This window comes from Myiozetetes cayanensis, unplaced genomic scaffold, assembly GCF_022539395.1.
Source record: "Myiozetetes cayanensis isolate MyiCay16 unplaced genomic scaffold, myiCay2020 scf10, whole genome shotgun sequence".
NCBI classification, from domain to species: Eukaryota; Metazoa; Chordata; class Aves; order Passeriformes; family Tyrannidae; genus Myiozetetes; species Myiozetetes cayanensis.
Genome location: NW_026086605.1, coordinates 9,150,098 through 9,174,990, shown reverse-complemented (window position 1 = coordinate 9,174,990; position 24,893 = coordinate 9,150,098). Strand labels below are relative to the sequence as shown.

The window sequence follows — 24,893 nt, the reverse complement described above, 5'->3', positions numbered from 1 at the left end:
ATTCACTCATGACAACAAGATTCACATTCTGTTTGCTGATAGCTTGTGAGGGTTATTGTTTGCTTTAGGAAGGTAAATCTGACAGTAATGCAGTGTACATTGTAAATCCCTGGGTCACACCTGCACTGAAACAGTGAAGGCAAGTGGTGCTAACTTACTTTTTACAGTACCTCCCTCCTCCCTTGTGAATGGTACTGACATTGCTCACATTTTGTGCTATTGCTTATCCATTCTGGGACTACACATTTAGAAATTCAGCTAACACAAAGGTCGTGGTTATACCTGAGATTTCCATGTACTGCGAAGAAATTATTGTTACTAGTATATCAGTGGACAAGAGAAGTCCAGATCAGAGACTGCAGGAGTGGGATGAGGTGATGAGTTGTTTATGCTCAGCTCCTTTTAGTCGTGGCAACATGGGAGATGGCGCAGAAATGCTTGAGTAAAAATTTAACAAGTGAAAGATAGATCTGAGCTGAGAGAGGAATTAATATGCTGATAGCAAATGGGAGAAGTCAGACCATGAAGGGATTGGCTACAGAAGGAATGTAGCTATTGTTTAATGTGCCGAACTGGGGAGAGAAGTGGCGTGAAAGAAAAAGACCAATATGATACTAAAAAAACAGTGTTTGTAGCAGCATTTCTACATTACAATAGGTGGTGAGTAGAGTTTTTGCCACGGCTAAAAAAAAAAAAAAATTATGTGAAAATATAAAGAAAGGGTGAAGCTTAGAATGGAGTTTTAGGAAGGGGAATGGCTGGGACCAGTCAGTTTCCTATTGATGTCATGCAGAAAGAATCGGACAGCTTGCCCAAAAATGAGAACTGAAAAAAAAAGAACTGAGTACAAAAAGATGTTGATGGTGGGTGGAAAAGAAGATGGTGTTGCCTGTCATGAGAATAGATGGTGTGGAGACATGTTGGGGGACAAGGAACTGCTGTGTTGTGTTGAATTTGAGTTGAAGGCTAAGCAATGAGAGATGGGAGAGGAAATGGCAGTGTACCAGAGAGGGAAATCTGTCACTTATTAAATAGTAACTGAGTTGGTGCATGAGATTTTCCAGCCGTAAATCAACTGCAGATCTATAGGGAGGAAAGGAACCAAAACCAGAGCTTCACACAGCCCTCACAGAGAGGGCAGGATCCTGGGTACAGAAGGAGGAGGAGATTTCAAGAGGGAAAGCATGATCAGTGTTGTCAAAGGCAGATGTGAGCTCTTTATCTGGGAAGTTTCCCTATCCCTGCATCCATCCTTGTGTCGGGCTGGAGCAGCTGGCTCTCACCAGGTCAGTAGAAGCAAACCTACACTCAGGTTTGGGCTGGGATAGTTTTCAAAACACTATTTATCTCCTAAATTGTCTTCTGGTTAATGGGTTTCTATGAGGAACCCCTAAAGGCACCCAAGGTTGTGGTGATATTTTGAAGTTGCATAAGAGGCACCAAAAAATTCTGATTATTTGCTATAAGATGTCCTGATAACAGAAGCTAAGCAGTATGTGGGCATTTGCTCGTTTCAGTGGAATTCTAGTAGAAACATTATTTACCCCTGTTTTACAGACAGAGTAAATAGGATAAAAGAAATAAGGTGACTTGCCAAAAAAATCAAATGAGATCTGTGATCAGCTAATAGTCCCTTGCTTGTAAGTACTCTGATTTATTTCTTTGTAATTCAAAAGCAATTAAAGCAATGAAAAGAAATAAAATAGAAATTAAATAAAATAAATCCCAGCACATCTTCAGCAATTCCTTTGCTAGAACTTGTGATACAGTGTGAAAGAGGTTGAAGCTTTCTTCCTTGATAATACATTAAATAATTATTAAATTTTTATTTTACCTTAAGTAGGAATAATATTTGATTGTCACTTAAACTGGTTCTTTAGAATCCCATAGATTTCCCACAATAATCCAAGAACATTTAATAAGTCTTAAAATATTCATAACACACAGAGATCATTACTCTTGAGACCTTTGTACAAAGCAGTGAAGTGTGTTAGACATATGGCAGAAACCTCTTAATTTCTTATTTCTTGCTATGATTATATTAAAGAAAGGAAAATTCTCTGTTCTTTTCCCCATTGCAATCTGCGTGCCATTGTTATATCTGTTGTGGGCCAAAGTCATCTCATACACATGAGATGAAGAGCATGGAGTTAATCAGGCTTGAATTTAGCTCAGTAAATATAAGCATAATAACAGTAAATTGTTTCAGTTTTCTGTACAGCATTTCAGATAGCAGAAATGAGGAAATAATTTATTTCTATATCCAGCATGACGTTAACAGCCCAAACTGTGCTGCATGACAGATGCTGGTACCTACCTTTTATATTATTGATAATTATCTAAAGTTGTTAATTGTTGTGGCATTATTAAGAAAAAAACCCCAAACAACAATTGATATGTCCTGCATTGGAAATGTATCATAAATATCAGAAACCCTTGTCACACTACTGATTGTACGTAGGGAGGAGGAACAATTTTGTTTTAATTATATTTCAGTATGATTGTCTAAAGTCAAGTGGAACCTCCATGGATTAAATCTAAAATAAAACTGTGGTTACAGCGTATGGTCATAATCCCCAGATCTGTTGTGTCGAAATGACAGAATAATGTGTAGAAGTTAAAATGTCCTCTGCTTTCAAGTCATCATGGTTGTCATTTGATTAAATAATAGTGCATTCTGTTTGATGTCTTGGCTTTATTATTCAGAAGCACTTCAGTATATGTGTCCTACCTTTGTATTATGTGCTCCTGGCAACCAGGTACCCATATAGGTTCTTGTTTACACACCTGCAACAGATACACTGTATGTTTAGCTTGCATGTGTGCTGCTTGAATATGGAATTTTAATTATTCCTCTTAATTATGGTACATTCACCAAAAAGAGGGAAATCATTGGTCAGGTACAAAAAGAAACTGCTTAGTATTTGAAGGAATTTGATAATTTTGTTGTAGTTCGTAGCTTGGCAGGTGGTAATAATGCTATGCCAGCACTGTCAAAATATGAAAATTAAAGTGACGATGGGTTTTAATGAAATCCATTTGACAAATATAATTAAGGTGTTTTAATATGAAGCCCTGTAATAAAGACTACCGGTGGACTCCCTGAGGTCCTGACTAATTGTGTAGATTGCTTTTAAGCTTTGAATAGTTTTATTGGATAATGAACTGTTAAGAAGTGTTAGATCTTTCTTAAGCAGAATTTGGTTTGAAAAAGAAGAGGAGAGACAGGCCTGAGGTGTGGCATTTTAAACATAATTAGAAGAGAGATTTAAGTTAACATCTTTGATCTTGCTGTCAGTTTTTGATTAGAGCTGTAAATGCTTTAATCAAGTGCAGTGTAGTCATTACATTTCTAACTGTTTTTAAACTGCGAAATTACTGAGACACTGACATCGGTTTAACACTTCTTGAGAATTTCCAGCAAAGTTATGTTTGTAAACTGGGTGTTTGCATTAAATTGTCATAATGCAATAATTTACCAATTCAGTAGATCATGAGATAATTATATTTTGGGCCTCAAATAATCTAAAAACCCTTTATGAGATTAAATATAGTGTCCTGTAGTTGAGGAGAGTGGGCCACTTCAGATTTCATTTTAAAAATAATTTCTAATTTTTTTTTTAGTTAAAATGGTATTCAAAGCAGTGGTCATAATGAAAATGAATATATAAGAAGCTAAGTGCAGTATTTAAATGCCTTCCATAGAAATACAAGCCTTTTAATGTTACATACTGTATTTGACCAATGTGGATTCCTTCACACCCATATTAGAAACAGAGAAGCAGGCACAAATATTTACCAGGGGTACAGAAGTGTCTTTCCCAGATCTGACCTTGTCTCCCTGTGTGCTTGATCTTTGAGCATGACAGAAAATCCAGGTACTTGTCTCTCTACTGTGTGGGCTAGGGGCTGCTCTCAGTACTATTTTGCTCATATTGGTCCTCTAGAAATTAAGAAATAAGGTACAGCAAAAAAAAAAACATACTAAATTTCTTCAATCTGCAGCATACAGACCATTCACACAAATAAATGTTAACAGTGGCCTGCCAGTGAGTCCTACAGACTACATGATGCCTTTGGGAGCATGTCCTACATGCTGTGACATGTCTGCAGACCAGGAGAGAGAGGAGATGTCATCCAAACTTGGGACATCCCCACAGAGACTGTTCTGTTGCCAGCACTTCTTCACAGCACCTCCAGTGCACATATCTGTGCTGACTGCAATTCCAGTAGCACCCAAACAGTGAGAAGCAGAGGCTCTGGTAACCCTGACACAAATCACTGGGGACTCAAAGACCATGTCCAGTAGCTGGGATGGCACTCCTGGCAGCTGCTTTGGGAGGATCCATGCCAAAGCTGCTGCCCAAGCAGTAAACTGCTTGTTCTGGAGCAGTTTGTTAATAGAAATCTCCAGGTTTTCCCCAAATTAAACCATATAGTGGTAGTCTAATGTAGAGATGCCAAAAGTATCGATAATTGTTGCTGAGTTGCTCCTTCTTATATACCTCCTGATAACACTGATTTGCCAGGCCATCGGGTATTTTTCATTGTTCCCTCTGAACCCTCACTGCAGGTTTAGGGAGGTAGTGGTTTTCTCAGCATTACTCTGTGTGTAATCAAAGGCAACATTGCAGATGGAAATAACTAGCACTTAGCTCATGTGTGTGAAAAAGCAGAATCCATTGCTGCACTGATCCTGTAGAGCAAGGAAAACCCCAAAAAAACAAAGGAAAAATGTCTTGAGATGGAAAGGTGTAAGTGGAGGAAGACTGGAGGCTGTAAGAAGTGTGCTGTGTAAGGAGCATAGAGATGTTTATCTTGATATTTTGTCCTTTGAGTGCAGGTTTTTAAATTATTGTATATTTCAAGTGAACACAGATTCTAATTGATGGGTATAATTATCATACTGTAGAAAACCAAGACTCAAAATGTAATAAAATACACAATCTACTAAACTTCATCACCAAACAAAATTACAACCAAGCAAGCATTTCCTAGAGAATCCTCCAGAGGCCAGAATAAAATTCTGTGTTAAAGCTGGAACTTGAACCACAGCCAGGCCAATAAGCTGCAGACTGTCCTTTCCCTCTGTCCCTTGTCCCTCCATGTCCATGTAGCTGCTTCAGATCACCAGAGTCCTGATAGAAGAAACATCCTTCTCTGCAAGCAAAACTACTGTCGTGGCTGAACTGTTCTGCATTGCACATCACTTGGTTTTCTAGTCATAAAGTACCCAATGAATAAACTAACATTGTCTTGAAAGGGGTTTTACCTCTCCAAATTGGCATGTCTTTGGAGAGATACTACATTTTCAAGGGAAACGAGCTTCATTAGTAATTTGGAATTGATTTTTCCTCCTTTTATAGATTAACTCTTAAAAGATCTTTTTTTAGTTTTGGTAGAAACCTTGAACAGTAACTTTCCTCAGCATTCTCATTATTTTTTAAACCTTGGTGCTTTCATCCCCTAACTTTGCAATACAGTTCTTTTATATGGCATTTAGATTTTGAGAGATTTAGTTTATGAAAAAAATTAGAAACATTGAAAGGATGAGCTAATTAATATTTCCTCAGCCTAAGGTGCACTGTCGTGTTAGAGTTTTGCCACATTTGTAATTTATGTCTGTTAAACCTTTGTTTTATCATTTACTACTGACTTCTAGGCTTCTATTTGCACTTGCTGGCTGTAACAGGCATTTCATTTTATATGGAGGAAAGATGGTCTCGGTTTCAGTTACTTTTACTGTACCCAGAAAGGAGAATGGGATTTGCAAATGATAAATGGGGAAGTTGACTAGCTAACTAATAAAGATTTGTCTTAATCAAGTATGATTTGTCAGAACAGGAGCGCACTGGGGTCAGGGCACACGCAATGAATAATACAGCGTTCACTGGAGAAAAGGACCAGGCAAAAGGCCTCATAAATATGCCACAATTACCCATTGCTAATTCGTATTCAAAGAATGAGTTGCACTGAAGCCAGCTTCGAGGTTGCTGGGCCGTTCACCTGCTTTGTGGGCTTTCCAGTGTTTAAGAAAGTTTATATATATATAAAATGTATGTATGTGTGTGTATATATATATACATATATACACTGTTTACAGAATACTTTATTTTTTCACAGACTGCTACACCTTTTGGTCAGTGAATTTAAGCATTATTTATTGTCATCTTCTCTGGTGTTGTTTGTTTATTTTTCTAATGTCTGGATGATTTTTTGTTTCTAATTTTAGTTGTTTAAATATGAATATGAATGCAGCAGGAGGTAGTTCCATTCACATTTAAAATGGATTTCTGAACAGAGAAAGAAAGGTTAAAACACTCTCTAGCTCCATGGAAGTATTAAAGATCAAACAAGCATAGACTTCTTGCTTGTGTTGCCAACTTCCCTGACTTTTGAATCAGTCTGTAGATTCAGGATAAACCTGGTACATCAGGTTGGGAGAAACGTGGGCAAGCCCAAATGGCTATGGATTTTTTTTCTGTTGAATTTGTTTTTTCCCTCTAAGGAGCAATTTCTCAGAAAGAGCTGAAGGATATACTCTTCTCATAGGTCTTCTGATGTCGAGAAGCTGAGATACTGCAAAAAAACTCCTTGTTCTTATTCATAAGTTCAAGCTGCATAAATGGGTTATGAAGAATCAGTTTAAAAAAATAAATTATTCCAGTGCTTACAGATATAACTAACAGACTTTCTTCTTCATCATTGTACTGCTTCAATGTCATAGACTATGGTTTTGTGTAGTCAAATAAGATTGAAAAAAAAGGTCTTGCTCCACTCTTCAATTTTAAAACATATTTCAAAACATTTATCTTCTCTTTTGAGAAACTAACATGACTTTTTTTTCTTTCTGTTCACTGTTTGGCTCTGGTATTCTGTCTCATCTATTTTGTGCTCACCTCTCTGTCTTGAAGAGCACTTACTGCTTTAAGAGCAAATCAGCTCTAGAGGCAGGGCCGACTTTACGAGCCTCAAGCTGCTAAATGCAGGAGTTTTAAGTTGCCAACTCTCTTCCTGCACATTTTAAGTCTTTGAAATAACCAGTGCTGCAGGGTCCAGAGTAATTATTTGCACTGCTCTGAGTGTATAGCAAACTTGGTAGGTGGTGGAGCATTTTTGATTAAATGATGATTATGAATCCAGCTTTAAATGAACCAAAGATCACTGTTGAGTCATCTCAGTGCTGTTTGGAGTCATAAGTTTAATTAAGCGATGGTTTGTGGCTCAAGTTTTAGAGGATATGTTTCTGCAACTTAATTTAGATGCAATCAGGATTGTTAATACTCTCCCCTGCTAAATAGCTTTCAGACAAGTTCAAGATTGGCAAGACTGTAATGAAGCAGCATCCATTCCTTGCACCAAGCTCACAGTGAACAGGGACTTCTTCCATCCTGGTAGCACCTAAAAGTAGTAGGAAAAAAAGGTACTGCGGGTTGGTTCCCAACTTCACGAACATAAGTGATTGAAAAGGGGGTAGCAAGTTGTTTACTTACCAATGCACTAAGGAAGGATTTCTTTTTGCCTTAGAACTTATTTGAAGGAAAAGGTAGGGGAGGAAGATGTGATGGGAGGAATTTGGAGCAGATGAGCACTGCCAAGCTGGGGCATGGCTGGAACAATGGCTGGACTTCAATGTAGACAAGTGCTCAGCGGAATCAAAGTCTGCCACCTCCTGTGAATGTTGCTGTGAGGATGTTAGCAAGGGAGCTCAGCTAGATGGGTGATGGGAGTAGACAGAAAAAATACATCAGTTAGTGAGAAATGAGTAGTTTTTTTACCAGCAGATTGATGTAAGTTAGGATTTCAGAAAAGGTATGAAACTTCAGAAATAGAAAAGGCAACTGGAGGTGCAGTTACTAGGTCTGTCATATATCATCTTTCTCCTTTCTTTTTACTATTTTCTTCTCATTCATCTGCCTTTTTTTTTTTTTTCTGGGGAAGGACAAAGTAGGTCTGGACCATGGGAGGTGCTGGTTATGAAATGCTCCCAGTTTCTTCTTAAAAGCATGTTGCACCTTCTTCAAACATCTTTTCTTCCTTATTTTGAACAAAGTACAAAGACTGGATTTTGATTAGGTGTTCTGGATGTTTTTCTTTCTGGTTTCCCCAACCTTGGTATCAACAGACCCCTTTTGCTCTTGGCCAATGAAAATAATTTCCTGAACATCCATTATAGCTTATAGGGACCTTTTCATTTGAAAAAAAATGTATGTATTTTTAGTTTGGTGGACATGTTGGACTTTAGCAGTTTGGGAGGTATCTTTAGATGTTGCTCGCTTTCACAATAAGATTGGGCAACTTCTTTTATCCTCTCTTGCAACTGAACTTCTGACAGCTCTGGAAGTGTTGGATGTCCTCAGTGTATGCTGTGGACTGTCAGTGCTCTTTCCACTAGTGTGGCATTTGCTTCTGCTGAAGAGGCCAAATAGTCCCTATGGAAAATAGCTAATTTTTATTTTATTGTGTTAAGTGACCACTTAACAACAAGCAGATTAACATCTTCGTGACAAATTCCTGAGGCATGTGAGCGCCAACTCTCATGTTTCGCTGTTCTGTTAATGCCCTACAAATTGTCTCTCTGTTGGCTAATAGCTGTTATATTATCCTTCATTTATCTGTATTAACCTGTACTTGTTGTTTAATAACTTTAATGACCTAAATCCTTCTGTTTCTAATTATATTGGCTGTTCAGTGTAAATACATATCAACTGTGAACTTGGGAATTTATCAGACTTTTACCTGTGTCCTTATGTTTCAAGATATGTCATCACTTTCTTTATTAACTTTCTGCTGTCAGAAGCATAAGGCATTTGACTCAGCCCTGAATTCTTCAACTCCTGCAACATATATTTTCCAAGTTTGTAAATCTACTTGCTGTCACCTCTGAACAGCTATCATTTAACGGTTTTCTAACAATTTTTTCCCAGAAACTGCTGTTGATGATTTATCCTAGTCTTCTAAAATCATAACTTTTAACCTGTCCAAAACAGAGTGGCTTTTAGAAAAAAAAACAAACAACAAAACAACTCCCAACCTCTGTCAGTGTGATTCTCAAAAAGTCTTTCATAAGCTTTTACTACGTCTTCAGAGCATGCAATATCTCCGTGCAAAGACAACACACAGTTACACTCCCCAAATGGCACTACTAGACAGAGGCTGAAGACCTCAGGGTGGAACTGTTCTCCATTCCTACCCTGATCAACATACAGTGGGGTTTTTTTGTGTATTTCATGATTCTGTGGAACAGCCATCTTGATTTTTAACATGATCTGTTTTTCCCAGTGTAAATTAGTTTGTCTTTTCCAATCTCTACTTACACAGCTCAGATGCATACATGGTACATATGATGAGGTTGGGCAAATAATGCTTCCAGGCATCCTCTCTGTGATTTGGTTGGTTTTAAGCTTTTTTAATATTTTAAATCATATCAAGATATCTGCTACCTCTTATGAAACATATTTTTATATGTATATATATATGCACACATGCAGGGTACACTTTGAGAGAAAAGGTGCTATATAAATTATGTTGGATTATTTTATTTTTCATATGAGAAGAAAAATGGGGAGTCTGTCTTCAAAATTCATAAAAGTGCATGTTTGTTTATCCAAAAGCCTGGAGAGGCTCATTCTGTGTCATTCCTATCTCTTGAGTAAATATATTAGTCATTCTTAAGGGAAAAAGTATTATTGACTTGAGTGATTAGAAAAAGCTCTTTCAGAATCAGTTTAGTTGATAAAGTAAATAAATACTTAAATGGCTGGAGGCAAAAAAAGGAAAAGAAAAACCAGTCAAGCACAACTTATTTTGTGTCCTTGACTTGTGTGTAGGTATTAGAAACCAAGCTTTGTAGACCATGTATTAAGTAATTACGATTTGTACATACAAATAAATAGTGCATATAGGTTACAGGCAAATTCCAAATAAAGGGAGTATTTGGGAGCATAAAACATTGCTAGAAGTGATCATTGTCTTTTGGGTTTATCTCAATATGAAAGTTGAAAACCATGTGCCAATTTGTGCACATATGAAGGGGGAAGGTAAGTTTGCATTTTTTAGTTTTGGGTGGGGAGCATGTTGTTTTTTCTTCAGCTGAGGAAAGTGTATTCATTCTTTTAATTAATTGCAGTGGTTTAGGATAAGAAATGTTATCTTTTTTCTTTTTGGGTAACAGTCTTATAGAACCAGGCATCTTTTGTGTTGGACTCACAACATGGCATTATTGAAGTGCTTGGTACCGAAGAGGCTGATTTTCTGTACCTTGTCCAAGCACCTTTAGGGTAGAATACATTTAGAGCTGTGAATTTTAACAGTCACCCTTTAAGGCTTGTTAATGCTTGTTAATATTATGTACTTTTTCAGAATTATTTTTTTCTGGCCATCACAGCATTGTTTAAGACTGAGATAATTGCTATACTGAATATTCCTGCCCTCTGTCAGTACATAGATAATAATGATGTAAATGCATTCACCCTTCTGCTTCCCATAGTTAAGCTGTAATTTTAGAACATCATTTTGTGCATCTCTTTGGGAATTTCAGTTAGAAGAGGCAGCACCACTCAGTCTTTCGTAGGACTTGGAACTGCACTGTACTAAACATTGCCGTATATAACGACTGAAAGGTTGACATAATCCCCAAATAATTGATGTTGTTAAGATTCTATGGAAATAACACCATTATTGGCAACAGGCAACACCCTTCAGTTTGTGTATTGGTCTTAATTCATGCATCTGCAGTACAGTATATCTTACAAACCTGACCTTTTCACATAACTGTAGTAGCTTCATCAATGACTTGCATTATAAGTAGGCTGGAAAGATCTATACAGCACCGTTCCACTAAAAGCACAGATCTGCCACATAGACAAATGTTTTAACTGGCAGGAAAACATCAGCACCGTGGGGAAACTTGAAAAATGGTAGCAAGCAGATAGCAATGCTATCGAGGTTGTAATTAGCTGTACTGTGGACTAATGTTATGTTTTTCCTAGTCCCAGGCACTTTCAGTTGCAAACCAAGGAAGGAGACATGTCTTCATATCATTTAGAAGTCTGTATTTTCTTTATTTAATAATATTTTTGCTTGACTGTCTTGACCTTCTAGCTAAAAATCAAGTTTCACTGTCATCAGTGAATTTTCTGAGTAGAACGAGGATATGAAGAGGATAAAGGTGTCAATTTTTGTTTGCAAACTTACTGTGAGATTATGTTACCTCCGTTATGTCTCTTTGTTCAACTTATGTTGTTATTTTAGTCCAAAAAAGGCCAAAGATCATCAACGAAAGTGCATGTAGAGTAAAGCTGCTCCTGTAAAATTGATGATCCATCCAATTATTTATCTATAGAGGCTGCTGGGAAGAAACGCAACTATCTCAGTTCTCAGACCCCTCTGCTAGGTTGAACTTCATGGCTGAAGGTTTAATCCCTAAGTGTCATATCAACAATTCATTCTGTGATATTCTGGCTGACATGCTCTCCTTCCTTATTTATTGATGTCTTCAGTCATCGACAATGAGAGGAAAATACACTATTCGTCAAAGTGACGGTGTTTTACCCTCACTTACAGTTGATGCTACTGTCACATTGATGGTTGGAAAATAAACTCAATCATTATAAAAAGCTAAGAGTGTGAACTTGCCAGTGACAGGAAGAAGATGAAAAAAAAAAACCCACAGTAACTTGCTTAAAATTGGTGAAATAAAAATAAAACTGTTTTCTATAAAGATATTTTTGAGCTTTGTTCATGAAATACCAAGCCATTTTAGCCATTTACTTTATACTTTACTTTCCTTTGAAGGAAAATCTGCTGCTCACATTCCTTTATGTCTGCAAACATATATGTAATTTTTAGCAATAAATACACTTATTATCGTTTCACCTCATGCTACTAGGTTAGTAATTTGTTGATTTTTTTTTTCTCCTTCTCTTTTTAAGAGGTTTTGCTTTGTTTTTTCCTCCCCTGGATTACACTGAACACATGTATCTTGTTTGTGTATTACAGTGTGTTGAGTGCTTTGATGAGGAAAAGCTCAGTATAGTTTCATCCGCTGAGTGCTTTGACATGCAAACATAGGCAAAGCTCTCGTGAATCGCTTTCTTAGGCTGCCATTTGTGTAGATGTACTGCACTGTGCAGCCTTTTTAACTCCATAACCGTGTATCTTACCACATTTCACCTTTGGGAGGCATTGTATATACAGCTAAAAGTAAAGAGCAGCAAGCCAAGAGGGACAAGATAGTATAATGAGGATGTCAATTTGTGGTCAGAGGAAATATTTATCTTACTTGTACTGTACTTGGCAACTGATAGAGAAATATATATGTAATGAATTTCCTTAGACTTTATCTGGCAGACTGTGTGCCTTGTGTTAAATGGATTTAAAAAAAAAAAAAAATTGCTTGTCTCAAACTTTAAAAGTTTCAGATGATTCTACTTTGGATTGTTTCCTGAAAATGGACTGTATCTATTAAAGAAAAAATAAATCATAGTCGTGTTTACTAACATAATGGTGAATTTTCAATGGTTCATTTTCTGGAGGCTCCACAAATAATGACATTTTAGGACACCAGTTACCAGAACAAAAGCAGGGCATGTTTTTTGTTGTTTATAAAACAAACAAACAAACAACAACCAAACAAACAAACAAAACAAAGTCATGTTTCTGTAGTTTTACTGTTTTGGTGAGTGTCTCTGGTAAGCCTGTTAAGTTAGTTACCTGAATGTGCACAGAAATGCTGGTTGTCTCACACGTGCTGTGTGTCCTGGGGCAAGCTACAGCTGCTTCAGCTCCTTCTGTCTTTTTCCCCATGTAAAATGGGAATGATTAAACTTATTTTTCTCCTTCAGGGAAATACAGGGAGGGTTTCTTAATGTTTCTATAGAGCTTTGAAGATTAAAATCTCTCCTCTATACTTGCTGCTAATATTTCAGTGTTAGAGAAGCATTTGACTGAAGCTGTTTGAAGAATAAAGTTTTGGCATCTTGAGTTGTCTTTGTACCATATCTTGAGGCCTCTCCACTATAATTTTGCAACCTTTGGTTCAATGTAAGCTGCGGAAGCAAACAACCCCTATGTAAACAAACGGTGGTGACTATAAATTAATGTCTATGTCTACTGTTAAAAACACCAGGAGATTACATATCTCTGAACTTGCCAGAAATAATCCATGATGGAACAAAGCAGATACCAGTAACTGGGCTTAGCCTGAAAAAGCTTTGATTTAAGCATTAGTGGTAAATGCTGAGAGGCACAGAGAGTGGTTTTCTTCTTGTATGAGTTCTCGGTGCCTTTAGACATATAAGGCTGGTGGTTTAGCAAAGGCTTTCTGCCTTCCTTTCTAAGACAAGGAGGGGCTTAAGGAGTATATAGTAAGTATGAGCAGCCTGCACTAAGAGCAGCTCTGAAAGTCTTCTTGCCTTTGCTTCACAGACCAAAGGTCAGCATCCATTCCCAAGGCCTAGACAACCTCAAGAGATTGCAAGGAAACAGCTTCTGGTTTGGTTTGCTTCTTCAGTTTCATGTTACTTGAAAAACCTAAAATTCCTCTTTGCGCTTAGGAGGAGTGATTAGGCTACCAAATGTATTTAATGCTCTTGTTGCAATTTAACTTGGCATTTTGAGGCCTTACAGTCACAAGCTGTGTTTTTCATGCTTTACATTTTCATTTTTTAATGCAGAGCAGATTGGACAGGAGATGCTTGAAAACCTCAGCCATGACAGAGAGAAGATCCAGCGTGCTCGGGAAAGGGTAAGTTTGATAATAAGTGATTGCTGACCTCGTGTTTTATTTGTATTGGGCAAGTCCTTTGTGCATGCAAAAATAATTCAGATGAGATATAATCACCATCTGCAGTGAAGAACTTATAAAGTGTCTTCCATGGGACCAATCCTGCAAAGTCTTTTTGGTCGGGAATCACACTGAAGTCACCAAATCTGCTATGGGAAGCAAACTTTCTGTCACTAACATCACAGTTAGGTCAGTTTTCTGTCCTTTCAAGGGTTTGTTTTAGTGTCCATTTCAATGACTTCTTGGACTTCATATGAAACAGTTCAGTATCATGACTGAGCTCCCGACTAATAGTTGATCAACCTTACTGTTTGTAGCTGCGAATGCTAATATCTGCCTCCTTAGGCAGTTCTGTGTGAAAGGGCAGGTACTGGTTTCTTACACATATCTCTGTCATTTTGGGCTCATGTGGCCTTTGTGGGGATGAGCTCTACTCTGCAGAATTCATGGAAATGCTCAGAAGCCCATCCAGTTCAATGGGTACAACTTCAACCTAAGGACCCAGCCTCTCTGCTTCTGGTTTCTGCTCGTGGAACCAGGGAAGGCTGAGCCTGCCAATTTCTCTCCATGACACGTTGTTCAGAGATTTTCCCAAGTGTCCAATTTTGCCAAAGCTAGGTCCTCCCACAGGTCTCTAACTGATCAATGGCACTTAAAGATTAACTCCTTTATCTGTCATGGGGAGTTTCTTTACCTGGGTGGGTTTGATGGGTGAAGCTTCACATGACAGCTTTAATGAGGCATTTTCTGTCAGCTGTACCAGTTGCTTTCTGAAGTCCTGGGCATTACCTACTTTAAAACATTAAATATAACTAAATCACTAAATGTAACTAAGAATTGTGAGTATTTACCGAGTGTTGCCCAGGCTACTTGGTGTCTTATTTGACCTCCACTCCTCACTTCCACAGTGACTTCTGAGTCTAAAACGCTTTTCTGTTTCTAGCTGGACAAGTAAAACCTAGGCAATGGAGATGAATGCCAGGTATCCCTTTCTGCTTATCCTAGAGATCCTCAGGAACGAGAAAGAGGGATGTAGTTCTGATCACTCCATGTATGCATGGTTCACAGCATAATTTCTCCTTTTCAATGCTTTCTACCTGAAGAGCAAATTTCTCTGATGGCATAACCTCTAAGCTGCAAAGAGCAAGATTAAAAATAAGGGTATTCGAGGAAAGTGCATCCCACTACAGTGCAGGAAAAGACCCTTTGGCATAGTGGAAGAGCTCCAATTCCAAGTTTTTATCCTAAGCCACTTAAAATATTTATTTTAGGGAATTCAGAAAAGTTGTCCAGTGGAGTCACATGGGTGGACCTGTCCCAGCTGTCTGTATACTCAGATGAACAGTTAGGGATGATCTTGGATAACTTGGCAAGGTTTTCATTTTCTGGAGGTTTTTTTAAAGATCAGGGCAGAGGATGCTCTATCAATGCATAATATCTTTGCAATAAACACATGGCATTATTATGTTATAATTCAGGGAATAAAGTTTTTTTCTGAAATGCATTTGTCAACTTGAGCATGATGATCAGCTTTAACAGTTCAGTGTTGTGAAAAGGTTTTGTTATGAGCAAAATGTAAATGAGTCTCAATAGTTTGGTTAAATTTATATATATGAATTTCCCTATCTGTAGAGTAAACCTTTTTTCTTTGAAGGCAAAGAGAAGGGATAAAAGCTCTACTAGCATCCAGATAGGTTAACTGTATTATACAGGACGCAAAAGATGCAACATTTTTTAGGGAAACCTCAAATTAAAATGTGTCTAAGGCAAAAAAGATATCAATGTCAGCATCTTGTTCATCTTCCTGTTTTCGCATTAATATTCTTAATATTATTTTTTAAACACCATATGGGTTTGCCATTACTAATATCAAAGCCTATTTCAAAATGTTTTCACTACAGCAGTTCTGTGAAACAAGGAAGTGCCCATCCTATGCCATTTAAGAGGTTTGCATGCCAGCAGTTCTTTGGTAAAGAAATAATGAAAGAACTCCAATCAGATAATTCCATTTTCAATAAAAACAAACAGTTTGAAACTCTTTATGTTGGTTTTTTTTTCTACCAGTGCAGGAAGAAAAGGTGGTTTTTAGTGTTCTCTTGGGAGGTAGCTAGAGATCTTCCAACTATGTGTATACGTGTTTGTTTCTTTTTTAATGTTACTTCCACTTATTTTTGTGGGTTTTTTTATTACCATAAAAACATGAGGTCGTCTTGCTTAGAGGAGTTTGTCAAACCTCTAAGATTCAGCTTCCCCTTCCTAACTATCAGCACTGATTCTAGCTGTCAGGTAGAATCCTGCAGCAAGAGAGGAAAGTTAGGATCAAACATTTAATGGTAAAAAGGAGAGTGCTACTTTTCTGTGAAAAGGGAGGAGAAGCCCCAAGTGTTAAACGCATCTTTATGAATAATAAAAGACCAATATAAAGCATACATTTGTACTTCAGATTCCCTTCTAGCATAGATAAGAACTTGGCTTTTTAATGAGCCTTTTAAAAATTATTGTGACGTTTTTTCTTCTGTTACTTGTGTCAAACCAGGCTAAACTGCTTTTCTGGAGCTTGAATTGTCTAGATGAATCAGGAAAAAATGAGGGAATGGCCTCCCTGGAATATAATGCTCATCTTTGTTCCATCATAGCACATAATTACAGAGATCTGAGAGTCAGTGCAAGCCTTCCCACTGAATATGATATTGCTAAGAGCAAGTCTTGATTGGTGTTATCCAGTCCCAGCTTCTACTTGGTATTTTTTTAATAGCTGTTAGAAGAATAAGGGGGAAATTTATGCAAAAAGGTTTTGTGTCATTGATTGCAACTACTGATTTCAGTAATAAATGTTAAATCTGATAGCAAATATTTACAGTATTGGGCTCCAGAATAGACACTGGTTTTAATATTGCTGCTGTTCATATATTCAAGATATAATAGTGGTTTGTTGTGATGAAGGTGATCTGTTATTGGAAGACTGCCACTCTTCTTGGCAGTGTTGCTGTTTTGATGGATTTATAACACAGGACACATTTTGTCTACTACAACAAAGTCTTTTTTAGTAAGAAGTCAATGAGTCAGGTCATCCTTTCAATCTGATTTGATAATGAAGAGGTAAATATTCAGCTTTCATAGTGAGAAGAATGGTTTTTAGTATGTACATACAGCTGTGTTTTGGGGCATGTTAGAAACAGTGGTCCCTGCTACTTCTTAACTGAAATGCTCAGAATCATTAGATTATCTTTTACAGTAGATTTTGATGTCCCATTGATTTCAAGATGTCTGAGAAGTCAAGAGATGTCTCTCCTCTATCTGCCAGTGACAAAAGAGGCAATAGGAGAGTAACTGCATTCTTCCTGTAGTCTTCTTCATTTCTAGATTTCCTTTTGTGGGACACTAATAAACACAAAAATAGAGGGGATATTTTAACCCCTTTTAAAGAGCAGTAGAAGTAACTATGAAGTTCATTTGCTTTAGAACTCCCCATCAGTATCTCCACAGTTTCATTTTTTTACTGAGTTTTACCTAAGTTTTGCAACATTTTTGAGAGCTGTAGGACAAGTCAGCTAATTAAATTTAGCTGTAAGCTGTAGGTTTCCTTTGTCCTAATAAACTACAAAAATGGTCTTGAGTGAGTCAGAGATCCTTACATGAAAGAAATATATATTATACAGCTGTGCCTTCTGTACATATATATACACTATATACTATTTATAAACTATTTGAGCACCCATGCCCAAGGTGGCTGCTGTAAGGTCAGTACAAATTTTGTATTTAAGGGTCAATATAGGCGTATTTCTTTTACAGAGAAATGGTAAAAGGAAATATTTTGTATTTCTGTTTTTTCTTTAAACTACTGTCTTTGAAAAACAGTGAAAGAAAGATAAGTTTTTCTTTTCATAAAGCATCAGGAAAACAGTACATGGCTGTCTCTTCATCCCTTGATGCCTTCACTAATATACATAACCAATACACATACACGTATCAGTGGGATTTATGGATACCAATGAATACAGCTTCTACCTGCAACCCTGTACTTGTAAAGCTTTTGCTCTTTATCCTGAATCACCTTTGTTGCCTCAATGTCTTATCTTCCCTGGGTTTCATCTTTATGTAAGTGAAAACAAGACAAAACATTTTTAAATTTCAGAGCTTCAGCGGCTTTGAGAGCTTGTTGTGGGCTAAACCTGAAGTTGATTGACTCAAACAACAGTAGAGATATCTGTCCTTTGTACAGGTGGGAATATGTCTGCCTTTTACCTTTAATGAGACTCTTTTCTCCCCAGCTTAGAGAAACAGATGCAAACCTGGGGAAGAGTTCCAGGATTTTGACGGGAATGTTGCGAAGGTAAGGCCAAGGTAGGGACATTTCTCCTCTTTCTTTTCATCTTCTCTCCTTCCATGCCTTTATTTTCAGTTTGAATTCAACCTCAACGTTGTGCTGACATACCTGACTTTTTTTTACACAGGCTGCTATGTAGAATGTCTGGATGAGTGCTGGCAGTGAAGCCAGCGTGGTTAGATAGCAGGCTTTGTCACACCTACAGAAAGAGTTTCCTGTAGCCTGAGGGATAGCCCTTGCATCATGATTTCTCATCTTTGTTTCTTTGTATTTATTTGGGGGGTTTTGGATGAGTGTTGTAAAATTAAGTTTTTTGATAAGAACTGCTGTGTTTCTTATTCTTGAGTGATTTGGGGGTTTTGAGGGTTTTGCTTTCCTGTTAAAGTGAGAAAGTTTGTAAATGCTTTGGGGCAGCATAAATTTGCATGCAGAGAAAAGGTTAAAGTTATCAGTTCTGCCTAAATAAATGGGGCAGACACAGTGTCAACCCTTGTAGTTTTAACATGTTTTTCCCATGCTTCCTCTGATATGAAAATTGTCCATGGGATCAAAAGGAGGTGATACAGAAAGGAAAACTGCAGCATCCCAAAACTCTATGTGGGACTGCAGGGAGGGAGTTATCCAATGATTACTTCTCACCTTGAATTTACATCAGTACATTCTCAGACAGATTCTTTTGAATTAGTGGCATCTCTGGATGTGAGCTTCTCTGTGATGTCCATTTCTGTATATATTCTGCTTCCTGAAGAAGAAAAGTATCCCTCAAATAAGCATTTCTGGGTGCTAAGAAAGATCAGTTTTAGGGGAGTTTAGTGCTCTGAAGAGTTCAGTATGAAATTACCCTTACCACGGGCTTTTATGTTCCATATTTGCTTAATGCAATTGGCTTATTAGAAAAAAAAAAAAAAAGTAAAAAGGAGGAGAAGTTTTAGCAGAGTTGTTGATTTGTCACTTGGCTTGGGAAATAAATAAAGTCGTATCTCTCCACTAGTCTCCTCAGAAAAATATCTTTGTTAGTTCCTTGTGTACCACATTGACAAAGGTTAAAATGACTGAACCTCATGCCTTCATTCCGCAGATCTCTTACAATTCCAACTCCAAACTGTAATACATAAAATTCTCTGATTAAGAGTAATATGTAAATGACACAAGCTAAATTCAAAATCCATGGAGAAAGGAAGTGGCAATTGAAAGGGATGGTTCAGTGCCTGTAGACAATCAAAATAAACTATAAAAAAAATGAACGAAAGAAAAGACACAACTAAACCCAAGTCTCCTCAGGAAGGGCTCTGCGACATGAGCTGTAACAAATATTCTGCATATGTCTCCATTTTGTCAAATCTCATTAAAGCGGTTTCTTGCTTTATGTCAATTGAGCTGTCCAAAAATCATTCATCATTTTAGTGTAAAAAAAAATCATGCAGTTATTTAAATAATATCATATTAATGTTAAAGTTCAGCTGTCATTTAATAGTATGGCTTAATCAGACATAGCATTTAGGAAAAATAGTTTTTTCGGGCTTTACTTGGCTTTCAGGTTGGCAGATTCAAATAAGGATTTATGGGTTTCTAAACCAATGTATTCTTTCCATGTTTATGCTTGAGGTACCCCAGCCTTTTTTGCAGCACCCTGTAGTCTGTTATTTTCAATAAAATAAAGTATCTCCTCATATTGTGTTTGAATACATTTGCAAGTAATTTGAAGAAGCTGAAACAAAAACATATGCTGTAACCTTTGACTTTGTTTTGTGTTTGGGAATCACAGTTAGGAGTCCTAGTTTATAAGTGTTCCATAAGCCAAATGAAAAATATGATCTTTCTGAAATATACTTGGCCTCTTCTTTTCAGACAAAAGGATTTTGTAGTCGAACACCACGATGGCACGTTTCTGTGTGTCAGGAAGGCATTGGATTTCCTTTTTCTTCAACAAAAATGCTGAGCTGAGTCACCCATCTAGATGAAAGGCAGGTTAGGATTTAAGCTCAGTTCAGGTAAACGTGCCAAAAGCAGTGCCAGCATAGAAGCAGCTTCCAGTAGACAATTCTCAGGATATTATTTGAAACCTCATAATAGATAGACCTACAGTGAAATTAATTTGTTTGTGTCTGTTGGGTAGTTGGGCATTATCCCAGCCTCAGCATCACCCCAATGTTGTTTAGCTACAAGAATAATCTTAAAATACAGACCCCAAGAAATCAGCGTGAATTAGATAAATACAACTGTAAGAAATATAATTAGCACAGATTGGTAGTTGTGTCCTTATTTCTGCATACTTCAGTACAGGCCACACAATGTTTCACATAATTACTGAAACCAATAAAATAAGACACTGGAGGACCATTCTTCCCATCAATATTGTACAGGAAAGGTTATGTTAAACTGAACATTGCTCAGTGTAGTTGCTGCTCACACAATATGCATTTGCTGATATGCTTGAAGTTGTCTGCCAGGCTAACACCCTGTGCCTCAAATTCATGCCTAACTATTTCTAATTTTACTGTCTGGGAAAGGTAAAGCAGCTTGTCTTTTGAATCTTGACGAATACATGAAGAAGTCAGGTATTTAGATGGCTAGAGGGCTAAATTATTGCCTTTGTATGATGAATTCCCTGGCCATTTGTTTGTGCATAAAATGTTCTGGAGATGGGGTTTTTGTAGGTTGCCATAGTTCACAAAGGAGATCAGTGGCAAAATAGAGATAGGTTGCCCTTCCTATCCCAGTTTGCTACTCTAGCAATTTAAGGTACCTAGCCTTATGTATTGGAATTTGTTGTCTCCCAGTATATGAGGTATGTGGGCAAGAGTATTTTTCTAATAAGTGTTTTTAAATGTTCTTACATTGAAATGACCTCTACATTCATTATATATATATTTGTTTTTTCCCCGTAGAATCTACTTAGATTCTGCTAAACTAGTATATTCCTCTTAGAGCATTGCATTACTAGGATAAGGGGGAATGGCTTCAAACAAAAAGAGAGCAGATTTACATTGGGAATTAGGAAGAAATTCATGAGTGTGATGTGGCACTGGAACAGGTTGTCTCAGCTCTCTATCCCTTGACCTCTACCCCAATGTGAATTGAGAAGTGCAGAGTGTGCTAGAAAGAAGCAGAAAAGAATGTGTTCTGGAAGAGCTTCAGTCTTTTGCCATATCCTAAGCCAATAGCCTAGAAAAGCTTTTAAGAAAAGAATTTGGAAAGTCTCCAAGCCACACACGGCCCAGTGGGAAACAAACAAACCCAAAAGTAACCAGATAAAAATTTTAGTATGTTTGAATCTTTATTCAATTGGCAGATAAGTTCTATCTAGCCCCCTTCAAACTGTGGGGAAAAAAATACTTTAGAAAAATAGCTGCTACTCTCCAGGTCAATGTTTTATCCAGTCTGGTTTACCAGGAAATTTTTATGCCAACAATTCCCTTTTAATCTTCAGATTTCAATCTTCTGGATTGTTATCAATGATTCTTTGAGAAGCTTATGAACACATCTGCTTTTATAAAAGAGACTTTTAAAGTTTGATTTCCATAAGGACAGAGACACTACCTTTAGAAATGAAGCAGTAAGTGTTCAGCTCTCAGGTAGTAAGTTATGTGACTTGCCAACAGATGCATGACAATGTGACTACAATCAGAAATGGAATGTCTGTCCCCTGTGCTAGTTGAGGTCAAGCTTCTTCACTGTTATGTCCAGGAAAACTCTGGGAGTCCTGCTTCTTGAATCACTTCCAGTGAAACTTCCTTCTACTTTTGAGATCCAGGAGAGTCCAGACCTTATGGTTATTTTTCAACATTTTATAGAATCATAGGATAATTTAGTTTGGAAGGCACCTCTAGAGGTCATCTGGTCCCACCTCCTATTCAAGCAAGTCTCATTGGAGCAGGTTGCTTGGAGTCTTCTCCAGTCAAGTTTTGAACACATCCAAGGTTGGAGGTACTAATGCCTCTCTGGGCATTGAAACAGGCAATTTCTCCAGGTATCTAACTGAAATTTCCCAGCATTCAGCTTGTGTCCCTTGCCTCTGGTCCTAAGCAGAAGTGATTTAAAAGATGCTTTTTAGGATTGGCCTTCAGAGTTTGGGCCTGGATTGCAGTCATTTCTAGTAGTTCTCAATCAGCTTCAGAAGTGGTAAAGCAGAGGTCATTAGGCTGAGGGAACAGTGTAGGGCAGAACTGTTCAGCAGTGTATGCACAGGACTCCTTTATTTGTTTTCTCACACTACTAGAGATGTAAAAAGTTAATGATGTCTGCTCTGCCTTCTTGTTTGACTAGAAAGCCAAAACATTTCCATGTGTTGAAGGACAGCAGCAGAGACACTCATGTCCATGTTGACACAAACCAAAACAAAGAGTGTTACCACTGTAATTTTCCCCTATTTCCCTACCAATCTCTGTTTCCATCCCTAAAAGTCCATAACAGAAAAAGATTTTCTTCTGAGCTAAAGCTTGTCTCAGTATCAGTCATACTAGGCCATGACTGTCAGGTCTCTGCAGTTTTCTGGAGACAGGTCTTTCTATCACTGATCCAGGGTGAGGTTTAACATACAGTTAGATTTGCCTTGTTTTCATGCTAATAGAGGAGTTCCTCTTTGCTGCAGGGATATTTGCATATTTGGTCTCAAGCCAAAAGAAGTGTGAGTAGAAACTGTTTCAGCAACTTTTTTTGGTACATATATTTCTACTTTTACTTCAAGATGTATTTCTACACTGCAAAATGAAACGGTAAATCCTCTAGCAACGTCTGCTCCATGTTGAATATTTACAGCTGCAGCTGTTTACTTCAGTAATTTAGACATTGATTCAGGAACATATTTAAGCATATGGTTAACTTAAACCAGAGGAGCAATTCCCTTAGCTGAAGGGAGACTGAATAAGGGGGGAGTGAGTGGCAAAATGATTCCAGGTCATCTCGTGGGGCAGCGCAGCTTTTATTGTGCTCCTTGCAAATCATGTCCTTAATATTTCTGTTGTTAACTGGAAACCATAAAACACACATAAGGTATTTTAATGCTTGTTACTGTCAGTATAATAACTTTTTTAAAAAATATTCCTGACTCGTAAACATTTAATATAGTTACATGATTCTTACACTATTGTACATGTTTGTATTTTATTATGCAACTAACCTTTATCAATTATGAACTGTTGAATCTTTTCAGAAAGAAACTGAAGCTTTGTGGTGCTGCTAATCACAATATGAGTCCTTGTTATTCCAGATTAACCTTGGCATTAATTAGTATCTAGTTGTTCCTCCCTTCATCTCTAACTTTAAAAAGAAACCTTGTTTCTTTATTGAAGTGATGGACAAAACATCTGTAAAACATAAATGTAGTGTCAGCAAAATTCCCAAGGGTGAGCATTCTTCATCATTAGGAGTCCAACCAAAAAAAAAAACAGGAAATGTACCTCCAAGTCTGAACAGCAAATATTTTAAAATAGAATGGGACACTGTGTATTCCTTGCTCCCTTAGTTCAGGTATGGCCTGATCTGATGCATGTAAGATGCATTTCTTATTTTTAATAATCAGTTGAGAGCCATTTTATAAACCTTGCTCATCTTTCTTGGACAGTGTTGTGTGTGTTGTTTCCAAGACACTTTTGAAAAATCTTAATCTACTTTCATTCAGTGTTAGAAATACTGTTCAGTTCATGCACCATGGAAGGTGCAGAAGCCTTTTGAAGTGCTGTATAACCACTATAGGTGCAGCATGGAGAGTTCCATCTCATAGGTACTGAATGCCTTACAGAATGGGACCAATTTCAGCCTTGCAACATGTAGCTGGGATTAGTGTAATGCCACCTTTGCCTCTGCAAACCTTCATCTCTAACAACCCTGTTGATACAAAGTTAAATTTTCTTGAAACCTGAAAAAAGTAGCATCATGATTGATCTAATAATTTAAATGCATAGCATAAAATAATTCAGTGTTTTAATCTCCTTGTACCCAGGCAGTCTTAGAAGGGTATGTCCCTCATTCGTTGAGATAGAAGAATTTATGCCATAGCACTGTTTTATTTTTCAGGTTGTTTGAAAGCTTTATCCACTTGTCAAGCTGCCTATACTATGTCCATTTTAAGCAGGGTTCTCAGCATTCTTCAGGCAATATTTCTAATTCTCTTTTTCCATTCCTTTTTCAAATGTACAATGGCCTTTGTTCTGTCCTCTCCTTTCCCTCTCTTCTATCATCTGGAATTACTATCTCATTTGCCCCCCCTTCTATCACTTGTGTCCAGCTGAACAGCTGGAAAGAACATTATCTAAAGCACAGTTGTGTTTCTGCAGGAAAGCAGGATCCCAATGGATAATTATCCTAGCTACTCCTACACTGCATATACCAAGAATGTAAAGCACCATAATAGGTTAAGTATCATGTAACCCTTTGTGATTGTTTTCTGTGCTGAGATATGTTGACTGCCATTAAGCAGCTAGAGCCTGAAATGGCTCACAGTGTCATGAGTGAAACAAAAGGCATTTCATGGTCAGCATTGTCATGTCTGAACCACAATAGGTGTCCCATGACATGCTTTCATGAGAAGGCCTGTCTTGTATCAGCATGGTCAGTGCAGGGCTTTACTGCGGGAGTTAAAAGTAAGTTTCAGTTGGATGAGTTCTCTCTGACGATGGGATTCAGGAATGGTGAAGGTGGTAAAAATATTTTGAATGTGGTAGAATTGTTTATGTGAAGCAGGGAACCTGTTAGCAAAAGCTGACATTAGTAGTTGCTGAAATAATTGGAGACAACTCTTCAGAAATCAATTAAGTCAAACTCTTTAAGGCTAGTAGTTGA

At 37.4% G+C, this 24,893-nt stretch overlaps 1 protein-coding gene across 4 annotated transcripts in view; it reads left to right on the top strand.

Annotated features, from left to right (window-relative positions):
* Positions 1-24,893, top strand: part of VTI1A (vesicle transport through interaction with t-SNAREs 1A) — a 272,706-nt gene that overhangs the window by 146,234 nt on the left and 101,579 nt on the right. For 2 of the 4 annotated variants that reach the window (XM_050305758.1, XM_050305757.1), the window contains 2 exons: positions 13,677-13,747; positions 18,058-18,119. In XM_050305758.1, coding sequence (XP_050161715.1) covers positions 13,677-13,747; positions 18,058-18,119 — 133 coding nt within the window. Of the gene's footprint in view, positions 1-13,676; positions 13,748-18,057; positions 18,131-24,893 lie in introns of all 4 variants that reach the window. The other 2 variants (XM_050305761.1, XM_050305760.1) reach the window with 1 other exon arrangement.